At 46.9% G+C, this 10,280-nt stretch overlaps 2 protein-coding genes across 4 annotated transcripts; one reads left to right on the forward strand and one right to left on the reverse strand.

Annotated features, from left to right (window-relative positions):
• Positions 1-1,011: 1,011 nt before the first annotated feature.
• On the forward strand, positions 1,012-4,154 carry LOC123425838. 2 transcript variants are annotated; one of them, XM_045109581.1, is made up of 5 exons: positions 1,012-1,419; positions 1,629-1,775; positions 1,896-1,971; positions 2,118-2,355; positions 3,717-4,154. In XM_045109581.1, exons 1-5 carry the CDS (start codon positions 1,393-1,395, stop codon positions 3,814-3,816), a joined length of 588 nt encoding a protein of 195 aa, XP_044965516.1. In that variant the 5' UTR covers positions 1,012-1,392; the 3' UTR covers positions 3,817-4,154. The 2 variants fall into 2 exon arrangements, with proteins under 2 accessions (XP_044965516.1, XP_044965517.1); XM_045109582.1 differs by having other exon boundaries at positions 1,021-1,419; positions 2,154-2,355.
• On the reverse strand, positions 4,143-8,618 carry LOC123425837 (probable pyruvate, phosphate dikinase regulatory protein, chloroplastic). Of its 2 annotated transcripts, XM_045109579.1 has the most exons (4): positions 7,927-8,618; positions 6,085-6,721; positions 5,911-6,007; positions 4,143-4,496 (listed from the first exon to the last, which is right to left on the reverse strand). In XM_045109579.1, exons 1-4 carry the CDS (start codon positions 8,479-8,481, stop codon positions 4,409-4,411), a joined length of 1,377 nt encoding a protein of 458 aa, XP_044965514.1. In that variant the 5' UTR covers positions 8,482-8,618; the 3' UTR covers positions 4,143-4,408. The 2 variants fall into 2 exon arrangements, with proteins under 2 accessions (XP_044965514.1, XP_044965515.1); XM_045109580.1 differs by lacking the exon at positions 4,143-4,496 and having other exon boundaries at positions 5,693-6,007.
• Positions 8,619-10,280: the final 1,662 nt, after the last annotated feature.

Genomic DNA, 10,280 nt, shown 5'->3' on the forward strand with positions numbered 1-10,280 from the left:
CTTCGGTCACCAGCACCTATAACTCAACTATACTGAAACGTCATCGAACCTTAAGTGTGCAGACCCTGCGGGTTTGAGAACTATGTAGACATGACGTGAGTCACTCCCCGGTCAATAACCAATAACGAGACCTAGATGCCCATATTGGCTCCTACACATTCTACGAAGATCTCTATCGGTTGAACCTCTATGTCGAGGATTCAGTTAATCCCGTATGTTGTTCCCTTTGTCCTTCGGTATGTTACTTGCCCGAGATTCGATCGTCGATATCTCTATACCTAGTTTAATCTCGTTACCGGCAAGTCTCTTTGCTCGTTCCGTAATACAAGATCACGTGACTAACTCCTTAGTCACATTGCTTGCAAGGGTTGTTGTGATGTTGTATTACCGAGTGAGCCCCGAGATACCTCTCCGTCACACGGAGTGACAAATCCCAGTCTTTATCCACGAAAACCCAACAGACACCTTCAGACATACCTGTAGAGCACCTTATAGTCACCCAGTAATGTTGCAACGTTTGATACACACAAGGTATTCCTCCGGTGTTCGGGAGTTGCATGATCTCATGGTCATAGGAACAGATACATTGATATGCAGAAAACAGTAGCAATGAACTGACACGATCATATGCTACGTTTATAGTTTGAGTCTTGTCCATCACATCATTAAATTGGAGACGAAACAAACCATCCCTAACCACACATGCGATGACAAACCTTGCAAGGGACAAAGAAAGCAATTTCCTGATCTTATGCCGAGAGAGAGAGAGACACACATTAAAATTGACACGTTCAAATGTGTTGTGATTGTGTAGACACTTGTGAGGTTAAAATAAAGAACGTGGACCTATCTGTGTTTGGGTCATGTTTATTGGGCCAGGGGTGTGTTAGTTTTTTTTTCTCACAACACAAGAGTTTTAGAAAGAAAGAAAGACAAACATGTTGAATTTTCCAGTAGATCAAAATTGCACTTTCACTAATCGATTGTAAATTTTATAAACCGACCAGAACCTAATAAAACCTTACCAATCTATTGAGACATTGATGGACCCCAACAAGAGATATAGGAGTACTAGTGTAAAGTGCAATTTCTAAACAATTCCGTCCGTGGGTGCCCAAAAAAAATCCAGCAGTATATATAAGAGAAGAGAAGCTGTACTGTGAACATCTTCTTCTCTCCATGCTCGCGGGCAGAGAGAGAGAGAATCTAATCTTTTGGCCCCCAACAAAAAGAGCAAAGTGACGGTCCTTTCCCTCCGGTTCCTCGTTTTTGTAGTATTCCGCCATTAAATTCTCCGCCTTCCCAAGGGACAACCATAACTCACCCAGATACAACAAAAGGGAAGACATACCGCGGGAGGCAGCTGCGCACACGCCGAACGTCACCCAAGGCATGGGGGACGCCACCTCCAGCCATCCCGTAAGTCTCTTCCCGTCCAATCTTCTGCCCGTCAATCGGCCGGCCAACTGGAAGCGATTTGGATCTTCCACGGCGACGACGCATGGAACCGCTTGCCCCTTTTAGGCTGTGCTGTGAATTTCTCTTTGTTTGATTTGATTGAAGAGCTTCGGTTTCATCGCCGGTAGATAGGTTCTTGCCGGACAATAACACTTGTGTTCCCCTTTTAGGTTCCTGCACAGTCGAGCTCGGACGCCAGCCACGGCGCCGCGACCGGTGGGTTCATCGCCCTCGACGTCGCCGCCCTCTCGTCGCTGGCCGGCGACGGCCCGGAAACGAGGCCGGCGGCGCCGCCGGCCTCTACCCCGAGGACGCCTGTAAGTCTGCTCGAGGCTGGCCGGCGGACGACGGCGATATGCGCGTCCAGATTTCTTTATGCCGTCGTGCTTTAAGAGTCTGACACCATCTCTATCTTAATTGTGCCGTGAACGAAACAGAGGGTGGTGAGGTCGCTGTCGAGGAAGGGGTCAGAAAGGAAGCAGGCCGACGGCGACGCCGCCACTGGCACCACAGGTTAGCCTGCGCCTGCCCCAGTCGATAATCTTCCTTCTCAATGACGGCCAAAATTCCGTTTTTCTTCTCAAAACTACGACGCCTTGTAGCTTAAGTGAGGCTAGTAGTGACCATTGACACTGACGGGACTGGTGGCTTGTTAGCAGGCGCTGACGTTGGGTTTGATCCGTTTGTGTGCGCAGGAGGCGGGGTGGGGACGGGCGAGCGGCCCCCGCTGTCCCCGCTCTTCGTCCACGTAGCGGCCGCCGACGAGATGCTCAACGGGCTCCGGCTCGTGAACACGCCGGGGGGCGCCGGCACGCCAGGAGGGAAGTCCAGGCGGCTCGGGCGGCGTCCGGCGCCGTGGCTGGATCCCCGGAGGGTCGTCTTCCTCTTCGCCACGCTGTAAGAATCTTCCTCCCCCTTCCCCTTGGTTTATTTTTTTGCGTTGCTTAGTAAGAGTAGATCCAATCACTGAACCCAGCCGCAATGCAGTGTCAGCTAGACAGTGTTGCTAGATACACCCATTTAAGCGTGAACTAATTCCGAACGAAGGGAGCAGTAGTTGGTGCACGTTTTACGTACTTGGTGAAATGAAATCTATTTAGGAGTATCTGGACGTGTTATTAGGTGACCTATTACGGGTCATGGATCAGTGGCAGCGCGCTCTCATTTGTCGTCGCCGCTGGCGACTTTTTGGCCCCCAAAACCCGCCGTGCTTCATTGCCATTCATGGACTAGACGAACCATCATTAGGCGGGGCTGTTAAGCATTCAGTGAGTGTACCTTACAAGTTCACTGGCAGCCGTAGTACGCCACTGAATCATGTTGGCGACTTAGCAGCAGGCACTGGTAGCGCGTCAACCGGACCTAAGCAAATGCAACTAATCGATCTGACGGGACAGCTCTCCTCCGGCTTCAAGGGAGCAGATGATCGTGGGCAATAATCCGCAGCGTCTAGGACGGACGGGTCCGTCGCGGCCGGTGATGGTGCACCTCGTGCGTGCGGAAATCCTGAGAAAGAACGGCCGTGGTACATCAACTTCGCCTTCGCCACGGTGATTGGGATAAGAGGGCGATTGACCAACAACCAGCCTAGTTTAGTACTCTGTTCCATATTAAGTTTAGTACATCCTCCGTTTCATATTAACTATTGCCGATTTAGTACTCCTTTCGTTCCATATCAGCAATTGTACTAAATCATAGACACTTAGGGCCTGTTCGACGGTCCACCAGCTCCGCAAAATACAAGGATTTGCGTAGTACCTGTTTACCCGTTCCGTAATTTTCAAATGCGGCTCCGGCTTCTTCGGGAGCAGAGGGGCTCCGAACCGGCGCATAGGCCTCCTTTGGTTTGTAGGAATATTGTAAAAGTTTCATAGGATTGGGTTTTCAAAGGAAAAAATTTAATGAAGCCCTTTAGTTATAGGAATGGACTCCTATTCCTATATGGGATAGGAATCAATCCTTCACATTTCATAGAAGACAAAAAATCTATCCTATGCATCAGATGACATGACTTTCTCTACATGAATTAAGATGCATGTCATCTCACTTTATATGATTTTCGTATCCTATAATATTCTTATCCTATGAACTAAAGGAGGCCTTAATATGAAACAGGCCGAGTAACTTTTCTTGTTCCGTGAATTCATTTTAATTCATCCGCATGTGGGTAGTACCTGCACCCATAGCAGTAAATGATGAAAAGATGTGCTGAGGAGTAACGCAAACTCCAACTGATTTTTCCTTCTTGTGTTATGCAGGTCCAGCGTGGGGACGCTGATCCTGCTCTACTTCACGCTTTCCATGAGCAAGATGGACAACGCCGGGAGCGGCACGGGAGCCGACAGCGATGCACGGTGAAACACCAGCGTCATCACAGGGTTTTCAACGTGTGATCTGTAGAGATTGTGACGGGGACTGATATTACCAGAATTCGGGTGAAAAATTGTGTGGTGATATGAGAAGGCACAAAAGAATACATAGCAGACCGCAGACAAGAGATTAGGCCGGTTGATGTCCTGATGGAGAAGTTTGTGATGGCAGGTCCTCTCTTTCTATTCTGGTTTCTTCCTTTTTCTTTCTGTTCTCACTGTTCAAAAGAATACAAGTCGCTTGGCGCGACGACGATAGGGTTTTCTCCCCTTACACATACTGCAAACATAAGCATACACAAATATACACTGATGTTTTTGGAATAATTGCCTTTGTCTGGGTCATTTCTAGAAGAGGTTGTACATGAGTGCTTATTAACTTCAAAGGAAAACTAAACCAATGAACAACCAACACATGACAGCACATGATATGACGATTTAAAAGAAGAGCAGTTTTAACATGGTCCCTCTTACCTTTCTATGCACGATGACTCTAGTCTAACCGCAAGTCGGGACATACAAGAAGTACTGGATGGTAGACTCTATAGTTTCTGATTTCGCTTCACTGTTGTGGAACACATTCATACGTCCATAACCAATACCTTTTCTGGCTCAACAGTAGTGTTAACCATCTCTGACAAAGAATCATAGACTCGAATTGGAGCTACCCTGCAAGAACACAAACATATTCCTTAAGATATTCATTTCAACGCATACAAATTCAGGAACCCGGCTAAGCATCATACTCGCGATGCAATGAAAACATCCTGGAACAGGATATTTCAGAAAAACCATGTAGTTGCACAATAGCTACGGTTGCCATGAGCTTGAAACCTTTTTGCAGGATACAAAGTGAGCAGGAGGCAATTTGTTGATTCAAGACAGTCTTAAAAAATCAATTTCAACTTTGTACCAAACAGAAATAAGATAACAAAAACCAAAACAAGGATTATGTGAGAAGGTTGGCTAGCAGTGCGCGTGTGCTCACAGCCACCCGCGTTCTGAGTCCTGGACTCCGCACGGTGTGCTCGTGGTTGCTCCTCCTATCAAAATATGCTGCCAAGTGCAAGTCCTGGCTGGTCTCGTTTTTAACAAGGATTATGTAATGAGTATTTAGTAGTGCCTTCCAAATTTGTTTTCACTTTGTATCAAAGAGAAACAGGATATCAAAGTACTACCACACAAGGATTATCTAAGGAGTCTTTTAGTCAGCCCTTGAGCTGCTGCAGATACCATATAGCTAGATTCTTGATCAGCTCATCCAGACTTATGTTACCACAGGTCTGATTCAAGGTGGCCCTGGTCTGACAGAGAAGCTACATTTTGGTTGAAGCACATCTGACCAGAAATTTATTGTCTACTTTCCACCACGAATCCACAAGATAAGACATGAAGTTCAACTGGCAACCACAAAGTAGAAGGCAGCATACTTCCAAAAAACAAGGGTTGTCAAATTTGAAGAAACCTCATAATGAAAGCAATAGTAAACAAAGGAAAGGAAGATCAAAAGATAAGAGTAAAAATAGTGCTAGCACATGATGTTCTTACTGAAATTACTTCTATATGGCCTTCCTATCGAATCTAAGAGCGAACACATCCTTGCACAAATGATCCTAGTGGTCAAGCTTAGGAGGGCAAATCGTTGTGATGTTCCATGCACCACCCTGTCTTGGCAGAGCTTTTTCAGGAGGATAAAGGACATTATGGTCCACATCCAAACATTTTATACTGACAGAGAGTCCTAATTCTTTGCAGGAAATACATTGCTCTGATTTTCATTTTTCTAACAAACTCATTTCAACCTACAGTTTACTTGACAGATTAAGAATAGTTCAAGAACTGAAAATAATTAAGGAATGAAAAACTAGAGAACGAATTATACATTTATTTCCTGCTGCACTATACTGTGAACTCGTTATCTTTTAGATACAGAAGCCACCTAGAAGGAGCTCAGTGCTCACAGAAAGCAAGTTGGTAAGAGCTAATAATGACAGCGCCGGCTAAGGTACTGTTGACATGGCGCTTATCAAAGCACACATACTTTACAAGGCGCAGTAGAATAGATAGAACATGGTGCTAGTACCGTTTTGATATGCGTGGCATGGAGCACTTCTGTTTCCTGTCATGGTATATTCTAACAATGACAGCAGCTGTTTCCTCTACAGCTTTTCCAGTGACCTCTGCATGGAAAATATATGGTTATAACATGAGAAAATTCAAATTAGCTCTCCATAAAAGATGATGAAACTGATCTTACGGATCACTGGCCATGTTGGGTGCCTAACAAAAATTTGATTTGCATGGTCGAGCTCCTGCCTCACATGCTCCATTTCAGCATAATTGCTCTTCTGCCCATGAAATCCTAGAGTGTTTGCTCTTGTCTTTCTGATTGCCTGAAGAACCACGGGGTTTATCGTCAACCCAAAGATCTTATCCTGGTCGATCTCAAATAGGGCTTTTGGAAGATCAATACCCATCACAATTGGGACGTTTGCCACTTTGTACCCTTTTTGTGCTAGATATATTGACAATGGTGTCTTCCCAGTACGTGAAACACCAACAAGCACAATGTGTGCACGGGCAAGGTTCTGTGGCTGAGCACCATCATCTTGTTTGATGGTGAAATCAATCGCTTCGATTCGTTGGAAGTAATCCTCAGAAAGTTGACCCTTTCGGCTAGCAGAGCTTCGTGAAATCCCAGATGGAGCAACACCAATATGAGAAGCTATGGCATCAATAGTAGGACGAAGAACATCGGTGGATGGAACACCCCATAAATCACAAGCCTTCTTAGTTGCCTCGGCCATTGAAGGATCGGCAAGGGTATATAGAAGCAATGCTCCTTCTTTTGCTGCTTGCCTTACTATCTCAATAAGGTTATCCATGTCATCAATCTAAAGAAAATTAGCAGCAATGTGTAAGAGATGCTGATTACTTCCGACAAGTGATGTGTAGTTAACTTTTTCTTAGCCCATGCTTGTGCTAAGCTTGGTGAATAGTATCAACTAACAGTTTCTGAACTAAGATTACAATCAACTGACTGATTTTGTTCAATAAAATGGTCCAATCCAAGCAAACACGTAAAACAAAATAGTATGGCCAATCGGCAATATTTTGACCATGTCAGAACATCTCATCTACCTGGTGTAAACAGCGGCGAATATCAATTTGCACAAATAGAACATATAGATATGCATGAAGCAACTGTATAGTTCTCAATTTACACATAAACATTCAGCCTTATTCAACTGCATGGTCCATTTTATTTCTTAAAATGTCAAAAGAAGTATTGCATAATTCATCCGAAGTTTCGGAGATGGATTTTTCCTCCATTGGAACATATGTGCCTTTTTCTTCTTCTTAGTATTAGCGCATTTCATGGGCAATGCCAACTTCTGCAGAGTAAGATTGATATTGTAGCTTTCATTCTCGAATAGTACATAGTGTCATGTAACTCATGTTAGCCCAAGTAATCTCCTGGCACTGAAGTTCAGAGGCAAACCTTAAGTGTAAAATTAACCAAAGTAAATGTAAAATGAAGAAAGTATCCCCAATGCCCAATTAAATCACTCCGACATGGCATAGCAAGCCACAGGAGGATACGAGCTGAAGCTACATTTTCATACGTCCATGGCACTGAAGATATACAAGCCACAGGTGGTGTTTGACATTTTGCATAGCAAGCCACAGTAATCAGTCTGAAAAGATATAATGTCTGTGCACAAACTATGAAATCAATCACAAAGCAAAGTTGCAGGGATGCCCTGCTATGCCCATAAACTGTTCGATTTCATCTCTAAATTTGAACTCTATCTGTTTCGGGCATTTTAAGTTGAGTATTATTTTGTCTGTCGAGTTGTCATCGCGAAGTGAGTACCTATTACACAAATTTACTGGTACAAACTATCACGCTTACCCTCGTTATATTGGAAAGTAGGAATCCGAATTTCTAGCGACACTACACTATGTAGCAAAGCACAAAAACATTTTGTGGAAACCAGGCATCGCACCAGACACTGGAGCGCCGGGATCAAAATACCATGTCACGAATTAAGGTAATACTAGATGGCAGCGAAAAAAATGATGGATGGATGCTTACCCCAGAGAAGAGGTGGGTGCTTGTGGCACAGCGGCGGTCGACGAGGCAGTGCTCGAATTGCCCGAGCACGGCATTCACCGAGTGCTCCAACGTCGAACCCGTCCCGTCCGACACCATGTAGATCGAGTTCCCCGCTGCCTCGCTCCCGACCCCAACCGCCTCGTCACCATCGTCGTCGTCCTCCGTCGCGGCGGCCTCCTCCTCGGATGACGGCGGCAGCTTGGTCGGCACCGAGAGAGCCGCGCTCGGCCGCATGGCCGGCAGCTCCAGCCTCCGCCCGGACCGGAGCGCGCGCGCGCGGGACCAGCGGCTCAGCTGCGAGCTCGCGCGCGAGCGCGATTGGGACGGGGAGGAGACCGTCCCCGCGGTCGCCGCCGCCTCCTCTTGGCCGGCCGAGCCAGCGTGCTCCTGGTTCGGTCCCGTGCTTAGAGGCGGGCCGGTGGCGGTCTCGGGGAGGCATGACGCGGCGGTGGGGGAGGGGCGGAGGCCGTGGGGCCGAGGGGAGGGCGGGAGGAGCACGGACGGCGTCGCCGTGCCGAGCTTGGCGCTTATCATGGAGTCAGGCAAGGGCGCGAGGCGATACACCTACTAGAGGAGGAGCAGCGACAGACGTGTGACCGAGAGGCGGAGCAGGAATTGGGTTGGTTTCCCGCAACGTCTTTGCGTGCCGTGACGCGCTGGTGTTTGGCATGGCCCCAGGTTTGGCTTGGTACTCGGCGAAAGACAACGGGCGGGCGCTGACGCCATGTTTGCCGCCAGCTGGTTTGGACTTTGGACCAGAGACAGTTGGTCATTAATCACACTTACATCAAGTCTGGCTCATAGTGGAGTAATACAAACTTCAGCGTTCACGACCTCCTGAATACAAGCAAGAATACACCTAGCAAAACGAGCAACACCTCGCGTAAGCAACAGGCTCGCTCTCCCTCGCCAACAGACGAGCAACAGCTAGCAGAACGACTTACATGAAGAAACACAATCGAAACAAAGTTTCAAACTAAACATTTTGTATCAACTACAAAAGGTCTTATGATGGAGCTGTTTCTCTCAGTACCATTCACATTCTTGAAAAAGGTGAAAAAGAAACAGATTACAGGATCACCTCTAGAAATAGGTTTTGCCCCGTTTATAAATAAAGCAACCGATCAATTTCACAACGAATAGTCAAGATAGCAAGGTATTGTCTGTTGGAACCACAATACAATCACACCCAAAAAAAAAGAGAAGGCATAAAAAAGACCACCAAGTGGCCATCAAGTCACGCCGAAGCCGGATGTGACGCCCTCCGTTTAATCGTACGCTAATCATACACGCAAATGCGTATGATCAAACTCAAGGACTCACGGGAAGATATCACAACACAACTCTAGACATAAATAGAACAATATCAACTTCATATTACAAGCCAGGGGCCTCGAGGGCTAGAGTACGGAAGCTCGATAAACACACGAGTCAGCGGAAGCAACAATATCTGAGTACAAACATAAAACATGGGGTGCCTTAGAGAAGGCTAGCACAAAAGATACAACGATCGAACGAGGCGAGGCCTCCTGCCTGAGAACCTCCTAACTACTCCTGGTCTTCAGCGGCCTTCACGTAGTAGTAGGCACCGTCGGGGTATCAGTCGTCGTCGGTGGGAACCTCCATCTCTTGGGCTCCATCATCTGGTCGCAACAACGGATCAAGGGGGCAAAGGGGGAGCAAAGCAACGGTGAGTACTCATCCAAAGTACTCGCAAGTCTTACATCAGAACTATTCTAAGTATGCATCAGTATCAAAGAAGGGCGGTGGTTATATGTGGACTGACTGCAGCAATGCGAGAATAGAGAGAGAAGGCCCAGTCCTATCGAAGACTAGCATCTTCAGGGTCTTGCAGCAATAGACGAGAGTAGAACAGGTGTAAAACAAATAATAGTCATATTGTTGCAGCAATATTAAAGTGAGGTCACACCCACAGATCCTCCCTCGACTCCTTGCGAGGAAGCGATCCCGGGGCAACTAAAATCCAGTTAAGTAACAATTGTAGTTGTATAAGATCAGGGCACAACTCCAAGTCGTCATGTAACCGTGGACACGGCTATTTGAATAGATAAGTTCTTCCCTGCAGGGGTGCACAACATATTCCCCGACGCGCTCGATAACACTCTGGCCGGACACACTTTTCTGGGTCCTGCCTGGCCTCGGAATATCGAGACGTCGCAGCCCCACCTAAGGTCAGCAGAGAGGCCAGCCCGTCGGTCTAACTCCTAAGCACAGAGGGTTCATGGGCCCACTTCCCCTCCGCGCTCCTGCACGATGCGAGGGCGGCCGACGTCAGTCCTAGCACCCCTTAATACAAGAGCGATGCATCTCGG

The sequence above is a fragment of the Hordeum vulgare genome, chromosome 2H (assembly GCF_904849725.1).
Source record: "Hordeum vulgare subsp. vulgare chromosome 2H, MorexV3_pseudomolecules_assembly, whole genome shotgun sequence".
NCBI lineage: Eukaryota > Viridiplantae > Streptophyta > Magnoliopsida > Poales > Poaceae > Hordeum > Hordeum vulgare.

Bases quoted from the DNA above. Each gene is read 5' to 3' on its own strand.
- LOC123425838 (XM_045109581.1), top strand. From the start codon at position 1,393: ATGGGGGACGCCACCTCCAGCCATCCC. The intron at 1,776-1,895 runs GTAAGTCTGCTC...TGAACGAAACAG, and splicing joins CCTCTACCCCGAGGACGCCT to AGGGTGGTGAGGTCGCTGTC. The intron at 1,972-2,117 runs GTTAGCCTGCGC...GCTTGTTAGCAG, and splicing joins CGCCGCCACTGGCACCACAG to GCGCTGACGTTGGGTTTGAT.
- LOC123425837 (XM_045109579.1), bottom strand. From the start codon at position 8,481: ATGATAAGCGCCAAGCTCGGCACGGCGACGCCGTCCGTGCTCCTCCCG. The intron at 6,008-6,084 runs GTAAGATCAGTT...TTTTCCATGCAG, and splicing joins CCCAACATGGCCAGTGATCC to AGGTCACTGGAAAAGCTGTA. The intron at 4,497-5,910 runs GTACTAGCACCA...GTGTTCTTGCAG, and splicing joins ATGCCACGCATATCAAAACG to GGTAGCTCCAATTCGAGTCT.